We start from the raw sequence: 27,109 nt of genomic DNA on the forward strand, positions 1-27,109 counted from the left end.
CTAGGAAGTGGCTGTTGTAGGCCTTGCTGTGGCGAAGGTGGGCCCCATGGTAAATGCCCTTCAGCTCTGCCCAGGAGCAGGTGCTCTTCCACCAGCTGCTGCCCAGTGCACAGGTTTTCTGCACTGACCTTAGTAGCCACTTTATTCCCCTATTATAGTTCTCACAAGCTTAAGAAATTAAAAGGAAAAGACAAGCTCAGGAACTCTGTTTTTATTTCCTGAGAATCATAGCAAACTATGAAAATGATAGTGGCTAGTCTTCTATATATGACCATTATATCTGAATATATCTTCAGCTAAAGCACTCAACCTGTCTGGCCCTTAATGCCTGCACTAGCAGGTGAAGGTCCCTTTCAGCTCTAAACTGTGTTTCCCCTAGAAGTTGGGTGCAGCCTGCACACTGTGCTTGTCAGCAGTCTTCCTGGCTGTCCAGATGTGCTGTCTGTCACTTCAGTAGAAAGCAGAGCGTGTCCTCCTCTTGAAGAAGTAAGCACCTTAATAGGACACAAGTTTTTAATAGTGTTTTAAACATTTGTAAGATTTTTGTAAATGCCTAGATGTTTTATTTTTGCATTATTTTTACCTCAAAATTGTTTACGCTTTTTTATACCAGAAATAAAAGCATTAGACAGCCAGTCCAGGCTCCTGACCACTGAGAGATGCTGATAACCCTGTGACCATTGGCTGTAGGTGACTTTCTTTACACCTTCTCGAGTCTCAGTTTGAGCGCATAGTCAGTTTGGAAATGAGTATGTGTAGAGCAATAACTGCAGAAGATATTTCAGGCTGAGAGCTGCTGGGACTGGAGGAGCGCAGGTCTAGCTAGCTTGCTTTGCCACACAATCTCAATGCCAGTGTAGAGGGCTGAGCAGCTGTGCCCTCCAACTTTACATATGATATGCCCAGTGAAGATGACTCTAATTGTGAAGAATTGATATATATGCCAGTTACTAACTTAAAGTGTATAGAATATTTTAATATATGATTTTTGTAAAGACTGGGATTTTTATACTACAGTATTTGTAATTAATGTGTCTCACTAATTAAATTTCTCTTGAAGAAAATATGCAAATTGTTAGACACACGAGTGATCTCTGAGCACTCGTCTGGTGTTGGTAGGAGACCTTTCTGGGGCACATGGATCCTTAGTCATTAAATGGGTACTTTCCAAGCAGTGTTTACAAGGAGCACCTCTGGTTGGTCATCTAGCAGCTCCCGTGGGAGAGTCACCCGCCTTCATTTCACGTGTGTGCTTTGCTTTGGGCAGTGCTTGCTTTTTGCACTAGTAGACTTTGAACTTACCTCATTGTTATGTTTATAGTCATTTGTGTAGCTTCCATGATGTGTTTGATAGAAGCTAAACATGTTTTAACCAAAGTTACATGGTATGTATGCAGATTTGCACATAGGGAGTGGCAGGCTTTGTTGTACGCGTGTGCTCAGCTTAGAAGAATAGCCAGTTACAGGAAGTGTATGCTTCAAGCCCAATTACTTTACTAGAAAATCTTGTCTTTCAATCTCTATTCTCTGCATTAACAGTTTACATCTTGAAACATTTATCTTATTGTTGAGGAATAAAATTGATGTAAAGCAGACTAGAATGTTGTTTTTGTGTGTGCACTTTTTTTTTTTTATCTATTTAGTATGTGACATAGTTTATTTTGCTTAAAGAAATCTTCTATTGTAGACCAGGAGACAGATAGGAGCCCATGGTTCTAACGTACAATTTGCTTCTTTGACAAAAGAGTGGCCTTTATATACCAAGCGATTTGTTAAAATAATAAACCTTTTTTCCTTGAGAATTGCCCAAATGGTATCTTTTTCATCATTGGCCTACTTCCTTAAGCATAAGTCATGTTTGTTTCTGTACCGGGACTCGTGACTGAAGGACACGCTTAGCAGGTGTGTGTGGCTTTGGTGTTAGCAGATGCTGCATAGGACCCGGCACGCCGGCACAGGCATGGAGCTCATGAGCACGCACACACTGTGAAGCTGTGGTCTGCATCATGCAGACTTGATTTTCTTTTCCCACATCTCTTCCTCCTTCCTCTTTTTTTTCCTTAATGCTGGAGATTGAACTTGGGGCCCTGGGCAACTAGGCTGGTGCCCTACACCAAGCTACACCCCACCAGGGCAGATAATCTCTTACTAAGAGGATCGACATTAAGTTAAATTTCTTTCTTTACTCTGCGAGCTGCATAACCGTCTGTGTCACAGCCTCTGTCCTGTGTTCCGGACTTTGGTTCACATAGGAAGTAAAAATATCGTATGCTCTTAGAATTGTTTTCTAAAATACTGTATTGACTTTATTTAGCTTAGCAAATTATTTTGGCAATTTAACTAGAAATAAGTTATATATAAACTCAATCTGTATTTAAAGATTAAAATCTAATTGCATGTATGAGGCACTTTTGCCCCGTAATCCAATTACATGTATAATCATCTGTAGAGAAGTAAAACTGTTGATCAGTTATTTCAAAGACTTGTAGACTAGCAAAGGTGGGTTCTGCTTGAGCGTGTGCGATAACAGGACTTTTATTTTAAAGTGATAGCACTTATAACATGAAGACCGTTTGCTCCATTCTGTCGGGAGTGGTCAGTGTTTGGAGCTCCTGCAGTCATCTACTCCCCATGGAGAGACCGCAAGTAGGCTTGGCTTTGCTGTCTGAGGTGGGACTGGTATTTCCTAGGACTGATTTTAGGCAGTTCTCTGTATTGTGTACCAATGATATGGAAAATAAATGCCCCTTTTCTATAAACAGTAAGAAATGTTATTTTCTTTTGAGTGATGCAGAGTAGTGTTGGCAGAGCCAGTCTGTGGGATGCTGGTGCGTGTGCCGTTCACTTGAACACAAAGGTAGTCTCAGCTGAAGATGGACGGTCTAGAAACTCAAGTTAGATGGTGGGCAGGAGTCATTTTCTCCAAGATTTGATCCCTACTTGCCCCCTGCTGTGTTACAATTGTGCTGAGCTGTGTGCAGGCACACAGATGGCTCCAAGAAAAGTCTAGACTTGTCTCCCCTTTGGAGTCTTCTGTACGTGTGGAGCTGTCTTTCCTTTAAGCTTCTCACCCTTCTTGCTTCACAGCAGCCAGGTCCGACCCTGCTACTCCGTTGTGCTGGCTTTAACAAAAATCAGGCAGAATGCCGCATTTTCAGATCCAGGAGGCTCTCTCCTTGCACTGCTTCTTGGCATCTGCCCAGCTCCTCATGCCTGTGATGCACATGTGTCGCTCTTTACTCTTCGTCCTGTCTGCAGTCCACGTTTCCACTCCTGCCATTTTTTATGAACTTGACCAGCCTAACCACACTTTCCCTGGCCTCCTCCACCTTCACGGAGCTGCAGCTGCTGCACAGTCTCAAAAACGTTGTCCCTTAGTTGTTAGCATTGTCCCTTTCTGGTCTCTGATGGTGGGTGTTTGCACAGAGACTGGGTTTCCATGCTCTTCCATCCTGGGCCATTAATAGCACGTAAATAACTGAACAGGCTGGTGAAGACATTGGCCACCCTTGGAGTCTTCCGTTCCCCAGTCTCAAGCCATGATTAGAATGGGGTGGTTCAGGGAGAGTGGCTCTAGTGTATTTATGACACTGGGGACATGGACGTTTCAGCTTTGTCTAGCCTTACCCACCACTGGGTTCCTAACTAAGGAAACTACAAGATAAATAACGGATTAAGGAGGGTCTAATCTTCAGTTGTTTGAGGATGTAATGAGATTGGTGGGCATAGAGACACTAGAAGATCAGAATGATCTAGAAATCTGTTAGACCTAAAAATCTCTTGGTTTTTTGTTGTCTTTTTGTATATTTTTTGTTTTGAGACAGGGTATCACTGTGTAGCCCTGCCTGTCCTGAAACTTACCATTTAGACCAGGCTGTCTTTGAACTCCCAGAGATCTGCCTGCCTCTGCCTCCTGAGTGCTGAGATTGAAGACGCGCGCTACTACACGGGGCAGAAATCAGTCATTTATTCTGACACTAGAAAGCTAGGTAGCGGTTTAGGCACAGAGAGCTGCTGGGGACTGACGGCTGGCTTAGAACTGTACTCCTGCTGCTCTCTGGGGCGGGCAGGCCAGTGTCAGTCCTTGTAAGCTTGCTGGGCACGCTACTGCTGCGTTTCATTCTGTAACCTAGGCTGACCTGGAATTCCTGGCAGTCCTCTGCCTCTCAGGTGCTGGCTTACAGGCCTGAGTCACCGCACTTGGTTTAAGGTTCTTACTCACAGGGCTTCCTTCCTTCAGGTACAGTTAGAATTACAAGTCTCTGACTTGTATATTTCTGTAACTACAATGTATCATTCTGATCATGCATGGAAAAACAGACTGTAGTGTCCTGGGAGAAATAAAAAGAGATCTGTACAGGGAATGAAAGCTGTAAAATCTCAGGACAGTTAACCTCCTGGTTCCAAACGGCTCTCTACCTCCCTATCCGTGTGCTACTCTGTCCTTGGCAGAACTAAAATTTAAGAGAAAGAAAATGTATACTTGGGGAGGTCTCCCGATCCTAACAGGTTGATCTAGTAAAACAAAGCGTGGCAGGTGCTTGGCAGAGTTTGGAAGCTCCCAGTGTTGGATGCATTCCAATTGTCCATTCCAATTCAATGTGATGAGATTCTGGGTTGTGCAGCCAGCGAGGTGTGTGCACACGTGTGTTGTTGGTGGGACAGCCACAGCAGCTCCTGCTACTGGTGTTAGGTAGAGCTGAGTGTTGCTGCCATGACTAGTTTGCCCTGAACCACTCCATAAACCAAGCAGAGAAAAACTTCAGCTGCTGATGGCTTCAATACTTCCAGAGCTCTTTTGTTTTTCAGATTTCTGAATTGAAGACCAGAATTTTTAGTGAATTCCCTGAACTGGGAGAAATTGTACCTTAATTGCTGCAAGCCCATAAAATGGCACAGACAGGGGTGATGTTGGCAGACAGTCTCTAGAAATAGGTGATGTTGACATTTTTTGCACACCCAGAAGGAAGCTGTCCTGTAGGGAGGCAGTTGAGAATGCCTATATGTGGCCCAGGTTGTAGAAACAGCCCACAAATGCACAATCAGGAGAAAGTGCCTAGGCAACAGCATTCAGTAAGGAGTTGTACCCTTTACCTTACCCTAGGCTAGCTCAGACCTTGTGCAGTCCAGGCTGACCTTGAACTTGCAGCCCCACTAGGCAGGGTTCATTATCTGCTTTACAGAAAGAATTACACACAGTGAGAAAAGTTCTCATGCAGAGATGAGTGGTGGCTGTGGGCTGGTGTGGAAAGGCAAGGTTGTAGTTCTGTAAACTCACTGGCTCTGCCTGCTCCCGTGAAGAATCGTCCACACTTGGTTGTCTTGTATGTTACGGACTTGCCCCTTGATTGCTGCACAGCAGTGACTGAAGTAGCGATGCCGTGTTTGGTGGAGTATTGTGAAACAGTGCACGCCAACCATAAACCGTCTGGGTGGAAAAGTAAAACGACAAGACTTGTCGAGCTTCACTTAGGAAGCAGAGCGTTCTTCACGCCTAGAAATCCCTCTGCCCCATCTCCTCTCTCTTCATACACACCATACAGTGCACATTCTCTGGATTTGTTTCTAGTAATTATTTCCGTGCTTTCACGTGTAGCTCTATCATACATGTGTATGCTCTAAATAAAATGTTTAGATTTACCTGGTTTTGGACTTGTTTGTAAAAGTAATCATGATGTATGTATTCTCCTGTGACATACTTTTCTGGTATTTTTTCAAAATTTACATCCCTGTTTATGCACATGCCTGTATTTCATGTTTCATTGCTATATAATATTCCATTGTATTACTGTTGTACAGTTTTACCTGCTCTTCTGTCTGCCAGGGTTGGGTTTATTGCTTTCAGTTTCAGCTACTGAAGACAGTGCTGCTGTGGACATTCTGCCCACTTGCAGTGTAAACCCTGTGCTCCTTGCTGTATTCAGTGTTGAGATCATGAATGACACAGGACAGATACTCAATAAATAAATGTTTGAGGAATGCGATGCTTCTCGTACCCATCTCCTTGCATGTGCAGTTCTCGGACAGCTGAGACACCACGGAGGCATTTGTTCCGTTCACTGCTTTCCACAGTGTAAGTATTGTCCTGGCGTGCGCCAGGCCCGCGTGTGCGTGCCTTGAGTCTTTCCACAGTGTAAGTCTTGTCCTGGCGTGTGCCAGGCCCGCGCGTGCGTGCCTTGAGTCTTTCCACAGTGTAAGTCTTGTCCTGGCGTGCGCCAGGCCCGCGCGTGCGTGCCTTGAGTCTTTCCACGGTGTAAGTCTTGTCCTGGCCCGCGTGTGCGTGCCTTGAGTCTTTCCACGGTGTAAGTACTGTCCTGGCGTGTGCCAGGCCCGCGTGTGCGTGCCTTGAGTCTTTCCACAGTGTAAGTCTTGTGCTGGCGTGTGCCAGGCCCGCGTGTGCATGCCTTGAGTCTTTAAGTCTCCACTGTAGTTTCGCACGTGGGAAGTACTAGTAGGCACATGCAGCATGTGCTGTAGCTCTGAGCGCCTCAGTTTTTAAGAATGTAAGAGGTTCAGAGATGATCAGTTTGCATGCCGCAGCTTGCAGAAGTCACTGCTAAGCTGGGCTTCCAAGTGCTCTCACCAGCAGCACAGCTGGATGCCTATTACACAGTATCTCATGGTGGGTTTAAATGGCATTTCCCCGTTACTGGTGGGTTCAGTAACGTTTCCATACGTGGTCCTCTTCTGTGAATAGTGATTAGTGTCTTTTGAGCACGTTCGATAAACTGTCTTTCATTGATGCCTATGGTTTCTATGTATGTTCTGGATGTCAGTCCTTTGCCTATGGTTCACACGTTTCCTACCAAATCCGTGCATTGTCTTCTGTAGTTGTGTTGAGTATGCTAATCAACTTGGAGGAAACGCCCATTTTTTCCTTGTGTCTTCCCGGTCAGAAGCACTATATGTCTTTCCAGTGATTATGCCTTCTGTTTGTTTCGAGACAGGGTTTCTCTGTGTAGCTTTGGAGCTGGTCTTGGCATTCGCTCTGTAGAGCTGGTGTCGAATTCAGAGATCCACCTGCCTCTGGTTCTAGAGTACTAGGATTAAAGGTGTGCGCCACCACCATGCCAAGAGGTTTTTTTAAGTTGAATGATTTAACCTATTTGTTTGTTGTGATTATTTCTAAGTCTTAAACATAAATTGTCTTTTTAGTTTAATCCCAGTCTTAGGCATGTGGAGGTCGTGTCTTTCTCCATATGGACTAGGGGTCAAACACTCTGCCAAATGTCCCACCTGAGGCCTTGAGGGAAGTCCGCAGCTTGCAAAAGGTGGGCTCTAGGTCAAACTCACAGGGAGCCTGCGAGTCACATCCTGTGATCTCCAGTACTTCCTCCCTGCTGCAGGAAACCCTCGGGCATTGCCCAGATGAGCTCCCAGCTGAGAGGTGCACCAGTCAGCCTTGGCCACCAGACTGTCCTACCACCAGAGTAGCGACCACGCCTGTCCAGGAATGAAGACAGGTTTTCAGGAGTCTGGCTCGTAAGTACTGGCCTAGAGCAACCAACCTAGTGCTCACTCGGGCACACGAGGTCCCCTAGTCATGCCCTGCTTGACACAGCCTTTCTGGGATCCCACCACATTGGTCTATGTGCCAGACTCCTGAGTCCTGATGAAGGGAAGAGGACAGTGGCCTTATCTTCTATAGGGTTCTTTTTTATTTTTCAATCATTTTTTTTGTACAAGTTGGTTTACAAATCTTTCTGCAATCTTTTCTTTTCCCTCTTATGTTTCTTCAAACATCAATCTTTTTCCCGTTCATGTTCTTTGTGGTGGTTCTGTTTATCTGATGGATTCTGTCTTCTATTAATGATGCCATTTGTCTTGAGTCTCTGGTATCTTCCTTAGCAGCTACGGATGAATTGAGTCAGACTGAAGTTGGAAAATCCCTAAGAGAATCTGTTTGCCCAGAAAGACATCCAAGGCTGTTAGCCTGAGACTCCTAAAAATAATAAACCGAGGAATGGCCTATCCTGAATTGTTTGAGAGTGGCGCTTTCTGTCTCTCCACCCAGCACCAGAACTGAGGGGTGTCCGAGTATTCGGAGTTCAGCCTCTGTTCAGCCTGGCTGTTTCCACGTGTGCAGGGCTTAGCACCGCTGCAGACAGAGAAGCAAATGGGTGCTGGCCTACCAAAGGCTCCCCATTTCCACGTCTTTTCTGAACACGTGCTCTTCTGTCAGATACATTTTAGGGGATATCTAACAGTACAGTTTATGTGCATGCATTATTCATGATGCCATCCATAGTCCAGGGTGGAAGTCAGTCCCCAGCTTTATTCTGGTGGGTCCACAGGCTCAATAGCAAATGCCTTTACCCACTGTATCACTTTATATTACTCTACCTTCCCCTGCTGCTCGGTGTAAGAGAAGCTGTATCATTTAGGCTGCTTCCTAGGTGAAGTCTGAAGATGTAAGTAACTTACTGTGGATTTGAGCAGGAAAACACACACTTGCATGCAGCCTTTTTTGGTCTACTGAGAAAGTCTCTCAAGTAGCCCAAGCTGGCCTCAACTTGATATCCAGTCAAAGATGACCCTGAATTCTTGGTCTTTTTGTTTGTTTGTTTGTTTGTTTTTTGAGACAGAGTTTCACTGTGTAGCTCTAGCTGTCCTGGAACTAGCTCTTGTAGACCAGGCTGGCCTCAAGCTCACAGAGATCCACCTGCCTCTGCCTCCTGAGTGCTGGGATTAAAGACATGCACCACCACTGCCCAGTCTAAATTCTTGATTTAGTGCAGGAATTACAAGGCCTGTGACGTGATACCTAGCCCTATAGGGTGTTTAAAGTCTACACGGAAGTCGGGAAACAGACCTGTACAGCAGCACTTGCGGTTCTGGGGAATCCACTTACAACAGATGAGAAAATGTAACAGTAAACGGGCCGCTCACTGTCCTGGGAGCTTGTCTTCACCTCCCTAGTACTGGAATCAGGCACGTACTACCTTTCTAGTTTTACAGGACTCCTGTGAACTGAACATGCATGATTGGCGAGCATGGAATCAATTGACCATCTCTCCAGCCCCAGGGAAGGATTTTCCAAGTTATTTTCGCCCGAGTAAGAAGCAGAACTGGCATTTCATCAAATGGCCCAGATAGTCCCTTGCGTGCTCTCATTTAGTGTTTGTGTGTTTTAAATTGGGGGAGTGGGGATGTGTATGAGTGAAGAGGCCGGTGGGGAACTGAGTTGTCTCATCTCCTAGATCTAGAGTTACAGATGCTTGTGAGCCACGCAGTGTGTGTGTGCATGTGTGTGCGCGCGCATGCTGGGAACCAAATTCGAGTCCTCTGCAAGAATACTGAGCAGTCCTAACCACTGAGCCCTCTCTCTAGTCCCTCGTGTTTTTATTTTGCCAGCTTCACAAGTGTGGGGCCTTTTGGCACCGTGCCACCATCTCACCTGGTTTCCTAAAAGCCCAGCGACGAGGATTATTCATGTGTGGATGAGCCTCGCTGGCAGACAGGTACTGCTTATGCCTTGTCCTTGACCAGAACCCTGTGCAGAGCACACTCCAGCGTCATCTGCAGGCGTGACTCTAGACCAGACCCTGAAGTCCCCTCTCCAAAGCACTAGGACAAGAGCCATGTGCCCCACACCATCTAGAACCCTCTGAAAGAACTAGAGTAGCCTAGGGAGGCCTTTCCCCCCCCCTCCAGTTTCTCAAGACGGGATTTCTCTGTGTCTGTCCTGGAACTCACTTTGTAGACCAGGCTGGCTTTGAATTCATATCTGCCTGCCTCCATTTCCTGAGTGCTGGGTTTAAAGGTGTGCACCACCACTGTCTGGTGGCATATTTTACCATGTAAAGTATATAAATTTCTTGCTGATAAAGCATAACTTCCTCAATTATATATATTTACATCTCGCAAATGATAAGATTGTGTATTTTTAAAAATTACACGTATTTATTGTGTGTGCATGAAAGACCAGGGGACTGAACTCAGGTCAGTCTTGGCAGCAAGCGCCCGTACCCACTGTGCCACCCTGCCAGCCTCTGCTTGCTACTGACTATCTCACTGCTCCACTATACACATCTGAGATAGACCCTCCTAAGTATTTGTAACTAGAATATTAGATGTTACTGGGTTTCATTTGCTCACCAAGGCAATAAGGCCTGTTTTTTCACGAAAGGAAAATGCTACATACATATTACATGGAGGAGAAATAAACACTTCCAACTTGTGCACCACCGCACCAAACACCAAAATCAGGAAAGTTTAACTCCCTCATGACACCTGTAACTCTAATCACTAAAACCTTAAGTCACTTTTAACCAAAAAAGGACTATTTAAAAAATTATAAAATTATTTTTGGCTTGAGGATGCTATCAGATGTGAGTCAGGATGAACGTGAAGCCAACACTTGCTGGACATGAAGGACTTGTATCAGGCACACACAGCCTGTTCTCTTCCCTGCATGAGTAAGGAGATCGACCCAGAGTTGACCTGCTTTTGCCCCAAAAGGGATCCTTCACAATCAGGTTCAAAGTCCTGTTTTGATGTTATGCTGTAAACTTGAAAATGGTAATTTCTTTTTTATCTTCACTCTTAACCTCTGAGTAGCTGTCGAGATGGTCTGATGCCCAGGGTCTCGCACTGCCAGTAAGGCAGCAACAATGTCCAGGTAAGACACACTCCAAAAGTGACCCCCACCCCACCCCCACCCCGGAGCAAAACCTTCCTTCTCTGTGTGTCTGGTAATCCAGCAGTTCTAAGAATTTATTTCAAAAAAGTTATGATTTATACAAGATTCAGTGAAGGGTTATTTATAACTATAAAGAGATGAAAAAAGTCAAAATCTCCAGTAGGCGATTAAATAAATTAATCATGATTTAGTCATACAACAGAATAAAAACCCAGTAAACATGATGCGAAAGGCCATTCACAACCTGGGAAGATGTTCACAATATTTTGTTAAGTGAAAAAGCTGGTTACAAACAGTGTGCACAACATAAGCCCATTTTTATAAAAATATACATATTTAGCAAAGTAAAAGGACAGATGATTTATCAAAATATTAACATTGGTTATTTCAACACAGAGGGTGACTTGACTTTGCTTAACCATCCTCTCCCTTTCTTTCCTATGTGCATTTTCTACCATGAAGCATTACTGAAAGGGGTACAAGAGGGAGGAGTTGTCTCTGAATAGTCAGCTATGTTCTCCAAGACTCCTGGCAAAGTGGCTGTTACCCTTCGGCTTATTTCCAGGAAACTGCTCTCCTTCCTCCACTAGAGTCCCACAAATTTCCTTCTGGACAAACTGGACAATAAGCCATTTTCTGATAGAGACAAAACTACCACCACATGCACAAAATTTAAAGTAATCATTACTAGAAAGAATAGATGGGAAAATAAGTCTTTACTTTAAAAAGGGAACCTAAGCACACACTACTAACTGTACAAAGCTGTATCATCTCCTGTTCACTGCACAGCATGACAGCAACCACAAGGCTCCGTCCGTAGTCTTCACTGCTCTCCTGCGTGTTCACTCATCCCTGTAAACCGCCTGCACAGAACCACACCCGCCTGTCTAGTCCCCACAGCTCAACAGGAGTCTGACCTTTCTGTGCAAAAGGTGATATGACATTATTGTGAATTAAGACACCCTCTTCTTGAAGAGGACGCTGTAATACTTTTAAAAAAGGGACTACTTCCCTGGGCAGTGGTGGCACACACCTTTAATCCCAGTACTCGGGAGGCACAGGCAGGCGGATCTCTGTGAGTTCGAGGCCAGCCTGGTTTTCTGAGCAAGTTCCAGGACAGGCTCCAAAGCTGCGCAGAAAAACTGTCTTAAGGGCTGTACGACTATGTCAAATGGAAATGAATTCTAACACATAATAACTAGAGCTACCTGAACAGGTAGGTCATGGACAGTGGTGGACACCAGGTTTATAGGCCAGACAATACTTGCTTCTGCATCCAACTTCATTATTCAATTACATTGAAAAAAGATACTGCTTAAGCTATTACTTTACCAAAAAAAATTAATTTCAATAAATAAAGTAAATGCAAAAATCTAGCTAGGTTATCATGCAAGATAGTATATAGCCAAGACAAACTCAAAATTTTAATAAAAAAGGCAACTTGCATTCAAAATGAACTCTACCCTCATATTTTATTAAAAGGGCAAACATCATGAATTAACCCAGCTGCTTACTTGAATTACAAAATAACATGATTCAATATGAAAATAAGAAACTGTCTACAAATCTCTGACAGGAATAAATTGCAATATACAATGCATACAGGCGTCATACAGAGCAACAAACTCTCATACAAAACAAAAATATTTTAATACCTTTGAAGTCCAATTTTTTCTTTAAAATTACCCATGAAAAAGATTCTCAATGAGTCAAGCATCAGGAAGCTACATTACAGCTGCTTACTGTACAAACAGGCGACCTGGCCCTCACTTCCTCCCGAGCCGGTTCCAGACTCGGTCAGACTCTCCACAGCCTTTTCCATCATTTCTTCAGATCACGAAAACTGAATTTGCTGGACACCAGAAATCTAGGATTGCAAAATGTAAATTACGATATCTCAAAGTTTAAAGTTCTGTGCCCCGGACAGATCTGCTTCCCACAGTTGGCCGCCACCCGCCACCCCTTAGAGCTACGCCAGCTACCTTCTCTACAGTGCGAGCACCTGGGAAATGTCTTCATCATTAAGGCATTCTGACAAATATTTTGAGAAAGCAATTTTACTACATCCTTAATAGTAAGTTGAAATTCTGGGTGAAACGCAGAGCCGGCAGGCACCGTACCTGTTGGTAGGACGTTGTGTAAACCATGACATTCTGTTGTTGGCCGTCTGCAGTTATCAAGCCAGCCGGTAACTGGTTAGCTAAAGAAAGAGAAGAAAAAAATTAAAGGGGAAATACTCTCACACTCTTGGCCTCACCCTTAATTCCAAGTCATTAATGTCCCAGTACAGTTCTCCCATATATGCAGAATATAATCCTATGTAAGATCATAAACTTTATATTTTGTCCTGTTGTGCCTTCCAATTCAACCGCGTGCCTCTCTAGACTGTAGTTAGCAACAGGGACTCTATGCTTGGCCCCACACACACGGGGTGTGGCCAGAGAACACGGGACTGAGCAGCACGCTGTGGGGGTGACGTCTCCCGTGCCAACATTTCCATCACATGGGTTTGTTAGAACCCACAGTTCTCTCCATGTCCTCTCAGAAGCTATGGAAATGACTGGGAATTATCGCTCAAGTCATGATGTCCTCCCAGTTAAAATCTCCACGTTTCCCTCGCTGCCTTCACACAAGGACATGAACTTATAGAGGTCATTTAGAACAAGTTCCTGACAAGTTGCTCAGCGCCTGACTCGACAGCCCACCCCCAGCAACAGCTTGGGAAATGCTTACTGAAGGCTTCTTCTGTGAGCTCCTCACTTAGCCCGTCAGTAGCCGAGACCGCTCCACCAATGCCCTTCTCTCCTTTCATGGCCTAGGGAATAAAGAAGCCAAAACAAGGGTTCACATCTGAACTGTTTCTAAATGAGAACGTGATGTCCAGAACTGGAAACTTGAGTTGGACAACCGTAACAGTCTTTTATTAACCCTTTATGGCATGTTCCTGTGTGTCGTCAATGTGGACAGCCAGCCGGGAAATACTGGGAAGCGCCAAGCATAGTGTATAATATCCTTAAATGCAAATTAGTTTTTTTAAAGATTTATTTATTTATTATGTACACAGTGTTCAGCCTCCATGTACGCCCGCATGCCAGAAGAGGGCGCCAGATCTCATTACAGATGGTTGTGAGCCACCATGTGGTTGCTGGGAATTGAACTCAGGACCTCTGGAAGAGCAGTCAGTGCTCTTAACCTCTGAGCCATCTCTCCAACCCCTATGCAAATTAGTTTAAACCAGAGACATCAAAAGTCCACCTTCTTCCCAGGTCTGTGGTACTCTTCAGCATCAAAGAAAGTATTGTGGGAAATAGTTGGAAGAATATTGTGGACTCTCCGTTTTCCCACTTAAATTATTTCACACAAAAGCCACTAAGTTCCAAGGACTAAAGACACGATCACAGAGTCCTAACGCTCCACTAAGAGCTGGTGTGTGCCAGTGCTGGGAGACTGGCAGGAGGGTCCTGGGGACTTACTGGCCAGTCAGCCTAGCCAGGTACAGGGCTTCTGACGCAGTGAGACCTGTCACAAAAACTAAGGTGCCAAGTGCTAGACAGCAGACGTAGCTCGTGTGCATACACACAAGGGGATGGTCACTAAGAAGTCCCACGCTGGCCAGAGGCTCCTAAGTTAAACCCAGCAGCACTGCCCACCACTCAGTCTTTTCAGTAATCCTACGGTGGAAGTCTTGTTACAGACAGGGAACCAAAGCCTGAATTATTCCACCGGTCTGCCGCCTGGCAGCACAAACCCAGAATCCCTTTCATCACCGCTCACCTGCTGAAGTTCATAATAAACAGCAAACAAGGAAAGGCGTGGTATTTAACATACTCTAATACAGCAAACGCTACTGGAAATGTCACATACTTTGCTGCAAAGCATTTTAAGGGACATATTCCGAACCCTGAGTAGACGGTGACACCCACTGTCCTCAGCACAGCACTCACCTCTCTGAACTTCTGGAGATACAATTTCAGAGGCTCCACATAGCTGTCGAAGCCTAGGGTGGACATGGCGAAAAGAATATCCTCCCCATTGATCGTCTTCCGCTTCTCCTGGTGGCAGCGCTCACTCGCTTCAGACGTGATGAAGCTTATGAATTCACTCACACATTCCTGAACACATTCTTTGGCATCTTTTGCAATCTGAAGAAAAAAAACATAGGTGAATTTGTAGAAACTAAGTATTACCTTCTTAACACCTAAGAAAACAAAGCTACACACCATACCACACTGTACTGACAGACATCTTTCAATACATGGTCTCATGTAGCCCAGGCTGGGCGCGCTCTATGTAGCCAAGGATAACCTGAACCTTTGATCTTCCTGCCTCTACCTCTTAAGGGCTGGGACCGTGCCCAGTTATAAAAGCCCAGGCTCCTGCATACTGGGCCAGCACTCTAGCAACTGCGCTACACTCTTTGCACTGAGGATGGTTGGGCTTCAGTCCTTAAATATTAACATTGTTGGCAACAGCCGACTCGGACTGAGAATAAACAGAACAACGGACATAAAAGTGAGAGGAACTTCTGCAACTACTCAAAGAGACCAGAACAGAGATGGTTAAGAGCTGCCGCTATGTACACTGAGCAGCTCCCATCCCACAGGGATGCCTGCACCGAGCACACGGAGGGCCAAGACTCAGGGAACACTTCTCAGCGTTTCCATGAATAAGGGCATACAAAATAAATGCCCCCTCCCCCAAAAAACCCTGGACTGAAGTGTTGGTGCAGTGGTTAGGAGTACTGGCTGCTCTTCCAGAAGACATGGGCTCCATTTCTAGAACCCACATGGTGGCTCACAACCATCTAACTCCAGTTCCAGGAGACCTGACTCCCTTTTCTGGCTACCACAGGCACCAGGTATGTACCGGGTGCAGATATACATTCGGGCAAAACACTAATACACACAAAATGCTAAAATAAAAAAGTTCAGAAAATACAAATCTGAATTCACAGAATGATGTGGGAGTCCCCCCTGTATGCTGTGATTACCATTAATGAATAAAGAAACTTCGTTGGCCTGTTGACAGGGCAGAACTTAGGTAGGCGGGGAGGACTGGACTGCATGCTGGAAGAAGGTAAGGCCACAACATTGTGGTGATATACAGATTAATAGAAATGGGTTAAATAAGTATGTAAGAGTTAGCCAATAAGAAGTTAGAGCTAATGGCCACAGTGTTTTAAATAATACAGTTTCTGTGTGGTTATTTCAGGGCTAAACTAGTAGGGTGGCCGGGACAAACAAGCACCTCCTCCAACAACAGAAAACTTAATAGTAAATTACTGATTTTTTTCTTTTTTAACTATTGAGGCTAGAAAATGTCAGGTTTGGGTTCTGAGTGCTGCCTACAACAGCACACACCCTCCACATCATTATGAAGAATGAGAATTCTCTTCAAGCTCTGGGGTCTGCTGGGCATGGTGGTAAGTGCTTTTCATTCTTGAGAGGCAGAAGTAGGCAAAGGCCAGCCTGGGCTACATGACAAGTTCCCGGCCACGCATAGCTTCGCAGTAAGACCCTGTCTCAATACATACATACAAGCATACACATAAAATAAAGGTCTGGGGTCTAATGATGAAAACAAAATAGATCAAGCAATTCTAGAGCCACTTACAGCAGTAGCTGACTCTCAGATTCCTCCCTGAAAAATTACTATGGCTGGGTCCTATCAAGATGGCTCAGTAAGTAAAGGTGCCTGCGGCCAAACCTGGCCACCTGAGTTTTTGGTCCCCAGGACCCAAATGATGGAAACAAAGAACTGAACCATAAGTTGTCCCTACCCTTTATGCATGTTTGGTGGTATGTGTACATATGCAATTGCACGCGCACCCTCCTCTCTAAATAAATACATACACTGTCATTCACCTCCATGTCCACTTTATACGGTGGGGAAGTAAATGAGCTGCATAAAGGACTGGGCAGAAACAAAAGGCTGCAAGCCAAGTGTCTGACTTTGTCTACTTCCACGTGAAGCCATGTCCATGACATTTCCTAGCTAGAGTATATAGTACATATTGTAGCAGAACCATGCAATCACTGTCCTCCTCACACCAGGCCTCTAAAATATGGTGGTTTAGTTGTGGCGTGACCCCTTCCAAAGCAGCCGCATTTCAGCTGTTGGTGGCCCAGATGGCTGGGGTTCTGATGACAGACTGAGCAGGCATGAGCTACTTAAAAGCAGATCCAGAACAACTGCTCTGCCCTGAAACCTAAGTAGGAATAGCTCAGATCAGAACTACAGTGTGAGTAACGTATTATCAGTATATTTCTTTCAAAGTTTTATATATTATATATATAAAGCAATATATAAAGTAGGAAATTTACCTCAGACCAAATGATAAGCTGAGTGATAAGGTTTTATGATACAAGATCTTATCATGTAGCCAAGACTGGTATGGAACTTGCTATGTAGCCCTTGAACTCTTGGCAATCCTTCTGCCTCAGCTCCCGAAATTAAAAGCAAGTGCCACCACAGCTGGCTGAGAAGTCTAAGATGAATGTGTGTGTGTGTGTGTGTGTGCACATGCGCGCACCTCTATTTGTATAAAAATGTACACAGCTGTTTCCAAACCAAGGTGTCCTGGAACTCATACAGCTGCCAGTCCAATGCCACCTCAGCCACCGGCACTCTAGGTGTATGTATGGAGTGGATACAGACATTGCGGCAGCCACATCATCACCAACAAATATTTGATGTGCTAAAAGGCTGGGGATGGAAATCAATAGCTCACTACTGATTGAACTATGTATCCACGTGTCTTCCAGTTTCCACGCCCTCTCCCTCCCCCTGGAAAGAAAAGCCAGACAAAGTCTCCTCTACGTTACCTTTCCTGTTTGAGGTATGGCATTTTTCATTATCCTAGCCACATTTGCAATTGGAAGATAAATATCTTGTTCTCTGAAACTTTCTTTTGAACCATTTGTATCTTCATGATCATTCATGCTGTCCTCAGTATCTAAAGAAAGTTTTTTAAGAATTAGGTTTAGGGACTGGAGAGATGGCTCAGCGGTTAAGAGCACTTACTGCTCTTGCAGAGGACCCGGGTTCGGTTCCCAGCACCCACATCAGGCAGCTCACAACCGCCTGTAACTCCAGTTCCAAGGGATCTGATGCCCTCTGCCTCCACAGGCAACTGCACACACACGGTGCACATAGGTTCACCCAGGCACATACACACAAGTAAAAAGAATCGTTTAAACACTACTCATATTTTCCTTCCACCTTGGAAAGACAATCTGATGATCTAAAGCAAGAGCCTTGCAGCTCATCACCCGATGCTCCTCAAAGACCACATTTCCTCATCTCAAACCCAGTGCCTACAATTCTTTTGTCTTTGCTGTCATGTAAACCCCACCACCCATTCTTCAAGAGGCTCCACTAACAGCCCTTTATGGCACCTTGCAGAGAGCCCTCCCCTTCCAGGCAATGCCTTGGCTAGTTCTCTGTGCTTCTTCTTGTGACAGTGTTACAGTTCCTTTCCCTATCAAGATCCTTTCCTGATACCAGGGTCAGCTTTGTGTGCAGATGCGCACCTCTAGGGGAAGGAATTCAGTGAGAAGTGTTTGGCGGGCACCCACAAGGTCTTGGGCTCGATCCCCAGCACTGGCAAAGCCAAGCCTCATTCACTGCCTAAGTTAGCTATAAAACTGTTTGCAACCTACGCTCCTTAAATATTACTAGACTAAGTTTATGTTTATCCAAAGCCAAGTTTCTATAAACTTGTATATGTAAAGTTTATAAAGTATAAAACTCCTAGCCAGCACTTACATAAACCTGTTCATATAAATTTTATATTGAATTCTATAGATTTAAAAAATTAAGATTTGAATATTACTGACCCAACTGGAAAAAAGTAATAGTATCTAGTAACACTAATCCCTTCAGAGCTCCTAAAAAAATACATGTTAATGTCTAATTTTACAAATTAAAATGCCACAAAAGCAAACTATTCCTGGTGATTAGCATAAGAATTCCCCTTACTATTCAGAGGGAGTCGGTGCTAAAGTCTGACACTCTTTAGAGCTCCCTTTTAGAGAACTCTGCCTAGGCCTTGCCACTCTCCCAAAGAGTGTGTCTAATAAAGACAGCAGTGTGTGCTTCTACAACAGGTTGGCTTTGGGATACTTGGACTGGAGCAAGGGTCTTAGGGGAAGAGCTAAGGACCAAGCACTGAGTTCTATCTAGCTGATGCCTTTCTCTCCTCTCCCTTCCTCTCTTCCCCACTTCTCTTTCGTTTAAGACAGGGTTTCTCTATGTAGCCCTGGCTGTCCCAAAACACTATGTAGACCAGGCTGGCCTCTGCCACCTGAGTGCTGGGTTAAAGCTCTATGCACTACCATACCTGGCCATAACTTTTTGAGACAGGGTCTCATCAAGCTGATTAGGCCGGTCCTGAACTTATAGCCCTCCTGCTCCAGCCTCCCAGAAAGGTGGGAATATAGACTGTGTGCCTAGACTAGGCCCTCATTTAGATTTCCAGGGAACCACGGCATGCAATTGTTCACTGTGCTGTCGAGACTCTGGTGCCCTACGGTGTCTGGTTCTAGCTGTGCGTCTTACCATCGTGAGGCTGTATAACATAGTGGCTTCCTCCAATGTAGTCCGCGGAAATGCCCAGTTGAGAAGCATCTGTGGTCGAGCTATCGCCATCCATCTAAGGAGACAAAGTCTGTCAGTGCTCTTCAGAAAACAAACTCTCGCTGGGTGAGCCAATTCGAATTTTCAGTTTACCTTACTGAAGAAAGTTTCTCAATAATCTGCTAACTACTCAGCATTCCTGTCTACCTTCCATATGTAATACGTTTAAAATCAACTACATAATGCTCAAATACAGAGCAGTCAGCCTTAGCTCACACTTTCTCCTTGGAACACCAGATCAAGCGAGCACAGCAGTCCCTGGGCAGTGGCCAGCCCCGCCCCTTCCAGACGCCCTGCACAGCTAAGGACTGGCCACCTTTGTCCACCAGGTCCCGTCACACAGACAGCTGCACACGCGGCCTCCTGCCTTGACCCTACCTGACAAGACGAGCATATGCTGCCACCGCAGGCTTTACATCAGCTTCTGAACGAGCTCATCACCAGTGATTTCTCTTCCCCTAGCTCCACAATTTTTTTGATTCTTTAAACAAAAGGAAATATTTAAGAGACCTGAATACAGACATAGAAAAAGCACAAACACAGAGAAGAAGAAGAAGCCTTACAGTGACTCTTTGTGTCATGGAGGCCTGGGGTCAACCCCAGGTGTCAGGCCTGCAACTAGCCAGTCAGGCTTGGGTGTCTGTTTCCAACACAGGTGCACACACTGACAGGCAGGCAGGCACATGCGCACACCACGCACACACACGCTGGGCTGTTTCATACGTGTGCTAGAGATTGAACTTAGGTCCTCATGTAGCAGGTGCTGAGTCAACTACGCTCTTCCTCAGCCCCAACTTGTCTTATTTTGCTTAGGGCTATGAGAAACAAGATCTCTAAGAGAAAAAAATCTGGGGGGGCGGGGCGCATTAGCCCTGAACAGATTCCATTTAATTTTACCACCAGCAGATCCAGAAGGCTTTCTGCTTTGCAAATACTAAACACGGAAGGACTGGCCTGTGTGTATGGAAAACCTAAGGCTGCATTATCTGCATGGCAAGCATGTGGAGTCTAACTGGCACACTGAGCTAAGGCCTAGAAGTCAGCACTGACTGCAGCCACCCACTCCTCATAGAGTGCATTCTCCATCGCTGTGGGTTTCTTCTAAACCAACGCACCAGGCTGATTTCCAAGTTTCCAACATGGCATGTCTCCCATGCATCTGGTGGCTTTGCCATCCAGTTCCGTTGTAGACAGATACATCTCTGTAACTTAACTGTTTAAAGGAGCCTGTCTGTGGAGATGTAGGGTCACACTCATTTCTACACACATGGACCAGTACTGCCTCCCCATCTTACTCTAGCACCTGGCATCCACCACCCCAACAGAAAGGCTACGTCTTTGGTCATAAATGCTTTCAGGGCTATGACAATGGACCTACTGGCCATGGAGAGATGTTCTACTAGAATAGCTGAGGCTTCACTGTTTTAAAGGAAAAATAAGAACAAAAGATTTGATTCAGAACCCACAATTGGAACTAAATCTTGACTAGTGAGCTCAGCTAACTGAAATTCTTGGCTAAGTGAATGTTCACAGGATACTCGCCTTAACGCCCCTGGGCAAGAGACTGTTCTAAGAGCTCCGTGGACTAGAGATGAATTAATTTATAAATACAACCAAAGATACCAGAGCGAAAGGGCGGACGCCTGCCATCGTGCTGTCCTGTGGGCCGCCTGCACTCCTCTCTTCCATGCCATCAGAATTAGCACGACAGGGCTGCGAAAACAGTGCCTGGCATGCAGTTCCTGCAGCACTGGCTTGCCGCAAGTCTCTGCCTTCCTGTCACTTCCCTCCTTCTGTTTCTCACCTCTACCTATCTACCATTAGACCCCACCCAGACCTAATCCCAGCACTCCCCTCCCTGCTGGAAATCCTTCATTTCTCCTGTTGTGGGATCTGTAATGTTCACTCTGACCCACCAGCAGCAGCAGCCTTGCTGGGATAAGCAGCCTCAGCTCTGCTGCCAGCTGCCCTGCTGTAAGGAAGGAAGTGGGGAAAGCTTGTTAGAAAGGCTAAAGGGTTGTTTTGCTATGGAATTTTTATGAAAGAGAATAGATGAAAGTCGGCCAACAAACATTTCACTGAGTGAGTACTTAGTGTTTACTGGTCCACACTGTGTGGCCATCTAACAGCAAATAACAGATAAGGGCTCTGTCCTCAGCCTGCAGAGAAAACAAGTGTTATGTAATCTGGGGACAGGGTGAGGGAGTAGGGAGCAGTCCACGGGCTCCCAGTCTGAATTTCCTGCTCCTCACTGGCCCCGAGACCTTCAACAGGTGGATGAAGTGGACATACGCTCACAGGGCTTCTGTATGGCTCAGACCTATCTGTAAATACTGAGCACAGTAGAATGGCAGTGTTCTGTGTTATGTATTTACATAAATAATGACATCCAATCAGCCAGCTGCTAATGCTGTCAGTGGTGAGACCTTATTTCAAAAGGGCTTCACTAGTCTGAAGGGGCCAAGAAAAGAAAGCTTCATTAGGAGATGGCTTTTAGCTGGCAGTGGTGGCGCACACCTTTAATCCCAGCACTCAGGAGGCAGAGGCAGGCAGATCTCTGAGTTTGAGGCCAGAGTGAGTTCCAGACACACGGGAAACATAAAGAAGCGTCTTGAAAAACCAAACAACAACAAAAGGATATGGCATTGAAACTGAGACTAAAAGAATAGAAATCAGGCCCAAAGGGAGTGGGGGGGAGGGCGTGCGATGATGTTTCAGAAAGAAATAGAGCAACACACACACACACACACACACACACGCACGCACGCACGCACCCTAAGCTGCTCCCCTGTGGCCAAGAGCCGTCAAAGGGCGAGTTCTAGTACAAGTCTCTCATCCAGTACAGAAAATGCCTGGAGGGAGCACGACTAGAGCCAGAAGACAGAAGGGTCTGCAGCACTGTTGATACAGTGGAAGTGAGGTGAGCCCTGCACGTGCACAGGGCAGAGTGGCCACACAGCACTTCTGCCTGGCTGCAGAGAGCTCAAGGGAGAGCGATGCTGGAATCCGCACCAGCTACCGGTGTGGCTGTAGATGCGGGGCAGGAAAGGGATGGAAAGGCCAGGGACGCAAGGATAAGGCAACAAGGGGCCTAGTTGGGCGGGACTGGAAACCTTCTAGGCCTGGGGAACTGAAATTCAGAGATCTTCTCATTATATTAGGTCCAACGACTAAGCTACCCAGCTGAATTGATAATGCTGTTCTTTAAAGATGACGCGATAATGCATTTTTATTATTTTTATTCTGATTTTAAAGTAGCACTATTCAAACCAGACTAATCACTTGCTAATACAGTAAGCACTGGTAAAAAGTGTCTTCTTTAATACGTGTGTTTATTGAGCACTGCTAACTATCTCAGATTTCAAGGTCCTATGCAGCAGCTTAAGACGCTTTAGGGGGGGGCGGGGGGGACGCTTTACGGGGCCAGCAAGATGCTCAGCAGGCACACAGGCTCCAAGCCTAACCACCTGAGCTGGATCCCTCAGACCGCAGTCACAGTGACCTTGACCTCCACATCTGGCCTTGGCGTGAAAATTCACGCCATCACCAACACACACACACTAACCAAATTCAATTTTTAAAAAGAAGAGGGAGATGAGGGTGTGGACCTGCCCGAGCTGATGGAGTAAGTGGGGTTCACACCTAGAGCCCCCGTGTTCTTTACAGACATGGTCCTGGTCACTTTCCTATAGTTCATAGGTCTGATTTTCCATGTACCTCTCTCTTCATTCTCCAGCAACTGAGTATATAACGAAAGCACTGAAGCTGCTCCGATACAGTGGTTCAAGATGTGCTCTGGAGTTCGGGACCAGTGTGCCCCTTGGGCTTGTCTGAGGTGGAGGCAGCTCCCACTAACTACAAGTGTTGGTCAAGGGTCGTGTCCATCCTCTATGGAAAGAGCCGGGGTTGCTGGGACAGGTTACTGCACAAAAGGCCCGAGCAGAGGCATGGTGCTTCCCACGAGCACACCAGCCTCAGCGGCTTGTAATTACGCCTTTTCAAACAGCTTGGCTCTTCTCTTTCCTCTCATACAGACCTAACCTCTTGTGGCTGTCTTTTCTGCAGGGTCAGAAACACTATGGGGATTCCTCATCTCCTGTTTGCAGCCCTGCCTGCCTTTCTCACTCTCCCGACACACGTGTGCCCCGTTACACAGGGCAGTGCCCTCACGGCTGTGGTACACCCTCCCACTCCCTCTGGCTTTTGCTCACATGGAGTCACGTGGTCCTTACGAAGCTTTTCACTCCCAGGCTCTTAAACGCCAAGGTGCCAACGGAACCCCTCGGAAAGCCACCTTTCCAGATCTCCCACTGCAGACTGACCCCGCTGCCCGATTCCCTCCCGAGACTCCCAGAGTGACTCTCTTACTCTGTCCCCTAACTGTTAGCTGCATCCAAGGTTACTGTTGGCTCTTTCTTCTCTACTCTTCTAATCAACTCATTAAATAGTACCTCCACTCTCATAAATACCAAAGTTACAATCACGGTTTTGCCTGCCATGTAAGCAACCATCAGCGAACACTAGGACACCGGAATTTAAGTCATCTCCCTATCTGGCGACTCGAAAGAGCACCAGTCTCCTGGTCTAGGTTAACTGATCAGCAGCAGCTCCTTTCCCACCTTTCTATCCGACTGGATCACCACCCAGCCCAGCCTAGCACACGATCAAGGCGAACTTCCCAAAACTGCTTCCATAAGGTCTCTGGCATCGAATCCAAACCTCCCCTTCTACCCTGAGAAAACTCTTAGCACTAGCCTATGCCCGAGGGACCACCAAATGCAGGTCTCCCTTTGAGAGTGAAGCAACTGTGACTCACAGGAACTACCCTGCCTGAGGTCACGGATCCTGTAGCAGAGTCAGACCCAAAGATGCAGATGGCCAGGTGGGGGCCGCCACAGCACTAGCCTGTGAAACCCCAATCCGGGACAAGTACCTGCCTCCATCTCCAAGCCTGTGACGTACCAGTGACACCCATCTGTCAGGCTATGTTGGGCCAGGGAGGACCCCTCCTGACATTCCCAGATAAACCGCATCCCCCTTCTTCAGCCCTTTCCATCCGGCACATAACCCCGCCAGCTGAACAGACAGCCCAGAAGCCAGTGCTAAGGGGCTGTAGGAACCAGTGAGCATGTGCCGGTAGCTGACCAGAGGCAAAAGGATGAGCACAGGCACGGTCTGTCCAGACTTCTAAGGTTCGTTACACAGCCCTCCCCTTTTATTTCATACACAATTAACCAAAATGGCCAGATACTTACTGTCATGAAACACTGTCACAACTGTGTATTGGAGGTGCTCTCAAACACCCGTCAAAAGGTGGTGGATCCTTGCCCAATTTTAACCTAAAAGACAAACATCTCTTAATAGTAAAGTGCACAGTCTACAGGCTTTCTTAAAATTAGAGACAGGTCATCTTACCTCTTAGACTTCCTCAATGGAGGGTCTACAGGGAGGTTATGTTTCTAACATAACCCTTAGTTTCCAAGACAGGGTTTCCCAGTAGCTATGGAGCCTGTCCTGGAACTTACTCTGTAGCCCAGGCTGGTCTCAAACTCACAGAGATCTGCCTGCCTCTACCTCCCCGGATGCTGGGATTAAAGGCGTGTGCTACCACTGCCTGATCTGAATTTTACAATATTCATCATAATACTCCAAATAAGGGGCCAAAGTATATGTATTAACACCAAGACAGAAATACCCCATCTGTTAATTTCAATTTTTGATGGCTTCCTTAAATGTTCCAGGGACATATAAATTCTTTTTAACTCAAAAAGAAGAAAAAATGTTATGTCAAACTGTAATGCATTTATCTTACAAGTAAAGACACACCACCCAAAGGGCCCACCAAAACAAAAACTCCACAGGGCCCTTATTTGTAGTTTTGGAGCACCATCATTGTGAACTAAAATGGCATCAAGACAGCGCTTCGGTCTCACTGTAAGGCAAAAATAACTGAGTAAATCAGAACCAATGACAGAACTGGCACCCTTCCTATTTATCGTCCCTCCCCCCCTTTTTTCAAACAATTAAATGGGGGTTTGCAAAACTCCTTCCAGTGTTAATGTTAAAGGAAGAATACTGGTTTCCACTAAAGCATGGGATGTAGTAAATAGGGGAAGAAATGGGCTGTTGAGTTGAATTCTGAAAATGGCATTAAAGGACCAGACAGCCACGACTGCCTAACATATTAGACTCTTAAAAGTAATTTGTATCATCCTTCCAAATTATGTCCCTTTTCTAGATCCAAAACTGCTCTTGTAGCTTTAGTGTTTGAACACGTAAACACAGGAGCTGGGTATGTGTATGAATACTGCTTAGAAAGGGTGTGGGTTACCACACAAGTAACCCAAATAGTTGGCTAAGTATATATTTAGGTTGCGTCCATTAAGAATAAAATCACGCCGTCACTGGGCATGGAAAACATTTTCCTAGGGGCAGGTTATAATCTGCAATAGCTCAAGGGAATCCATACATCTGCTTTAATGTTTGAGAAATGCAAATCTGCATCCAAGAAAAGCAGTCTTCCCTTCCTCCAACCTCCATTCTTTGGCATCGACAACCACAGTTTCGCATCGATAGAATCCTTAAATTAAGCTACAAGAGCAGTGCAGAGGAGGAATTTGCCTTTTAAAGGAATCCTGATAAAACTCTCAACACTTCATCCGTAAATCTCCTGTTTATTAATGCCACCACTACTGGCGAGTTGAGCCATCACTTTCGGCTGCCGATCTAGTTTCCGAACTGAGAGGTGAAGCCACCCTGGTGATTTGTGGCACGATTCACAAAACTAGGGTCCTCAGGATTAGCGGGATGCCATTTTTTTTAAAGGTCGCCTGCTACCTAACCTTGCCTAAACCAAACAGCCCTGTTGTAGCACTTTGCGCCAGAAAAACGATCTGTGGGTGCTCGGTAATTCTTTGTTCTCGCAGACCCTCCCGCGCCCCCACCCCCACCAAGCACGAGTGACTGAAACCACCGTGCAAACCTCCAAGGTTCCCATCCCACCTTCGGGGCAAGTCCGGGGCGCGCCAGCCGCCAGATGGCTGCATGCTGTAGGCGCGGAGCGGGCCGGGGGAGCGCCAGGCCGCTCGTTGCTCGGCTCGCAGGTGCCCGGGTGGCCCAGCTGAGCGCATCCCCCGCCGCCCGCACCCAACAGCCGCCGCCACCGTCGCTGGGAAGCGGGAGACAAAGCGGCCGCTCCGGGGCGCCGCGCTCGCCCGGGCAGCCTTCCCTCCCTGCCCGCCCGCCCGCTCGCCCAACAAAATGGAGCCGGCCCTGGGGCTGCCGCCGCGAGAGCCCCGCAGCCGCCCGGCCCGGCCCAGCTCGGCCGAGCTCGCGGCCCCGCGCACAAAGCGCCCGCCGCCCCGCGCCCGGCCCGAAGCACAGCGGCGGCCTCGCCCCGGAGGCCCGACCCTCCAGGAGGCTGCGGCCGGAGAGCGGCCCCCCGACCGACGCGGCGTTGGGCGGCGGGGACGGCGCCGGGAGGAGACGGACATTTCATTCGAGCTAAAGTGGAGTCGGTTTAGGAGCGATCATTGGCCGAAGCGAGACACAAACCTCCAATGCAGCCCTGGTTGGCTCCCGTCTCCAATCGGCTGTTTGGTTGGACAGAAAATGGCTGCGAAGGAACCAGTCCCAGCGCGGAGCTCCACTTCCAGGACTCGGCCTCCCCTCCCTCCGCCGCGGGCCGCTTCCCTCTGCGCGACACCCTCCCTCCGCGGCGCCCGCGCCCGAGGCCACGCCCCAGACACGCCCCCTCCAGGACACACCACGCCCCCAAGCCCGCGAGCCCCGGGAGCGGCTAGTCCGGGAAAAGCGCGCGCGCGCGCGCGC

At 46.6% G+C, this 27,109-nt stretch overlaps 1 protein-coding gene across 4 annotated transcripts; it reads right to left on the reverse strand.

Moving 5' to 3' along the window:
* Nucleotides 1–10,690: 10,690 nt before the first annotated feature.
* Nfyb (nuclear transcription factor Y subunit beta) lies at nucleotides 10,691–26,975 on the reverse strand. Of its 4 annotated transcripts, none has more exons than XM_075954630.1 (8): nucleotides 26,834–26,972; nucleotides 24,535–24,618; nucleotides 19,202–19,295; nucleotides 17,467–17,597; nucleotides 14,587–14,784; nucleotides 13,376–13,457; nucleotides 12,763–12,842; nucleotides 10,691–12,509 (listed from the first exon to the last, which is right to left on the reverse strand). In XM_075954630.1, the coding sequence occupies exons 2-8, from the start codon at nucleotides 24,538–24,540 to the stop codon at nucleotides 12,477–12,479; spliced, it is 624 nt and encodes a 207-aa protein (XP_075810745.1). In that variant the 5' UTR covers nucleotides 24,541–24,618; nucleotides 26,834–26,972; the 3' UTR covers nucleotides 10,691–12,476. The 4 variants fall into 4 exon arrangements, with proteins under 4 accessions (XP_075810745.1, XP_075810747.1, XP_075810748.1 ...); XM_075954631.1 differs by lacking the exon at nucleotides 26,834–26,972 and adding an exon at nucleotides 26,282–26,419 and having other exon boundaries at nucleotides 12,274–12,509; XM_075954632.1 differs by lacking the exon at nucleotides 17,467–17,597 and having other exon boundaries at nucleotides 26,834–26,975.
* Between the last annotated feature and the right edge of the window lie 134 nt (nucleotides 26,976–27,109).

The sequence above is a fragment of the Microtus pennsylvanicus genome, chromosome 20 (assembly GCF_037038515.1).
Source record: "Microtus pennsylvanicus isolate mMicPen1 chromosome 20, mMicPen1.hap1, whole genome shotgun sequence".
Classification (NCBI taxonomy): Eukaryota; Metazoa; Chordata; class Mammalia; order Rodentia; family Cricetidae; genus Microtus; species Microtus pennsylvanicus.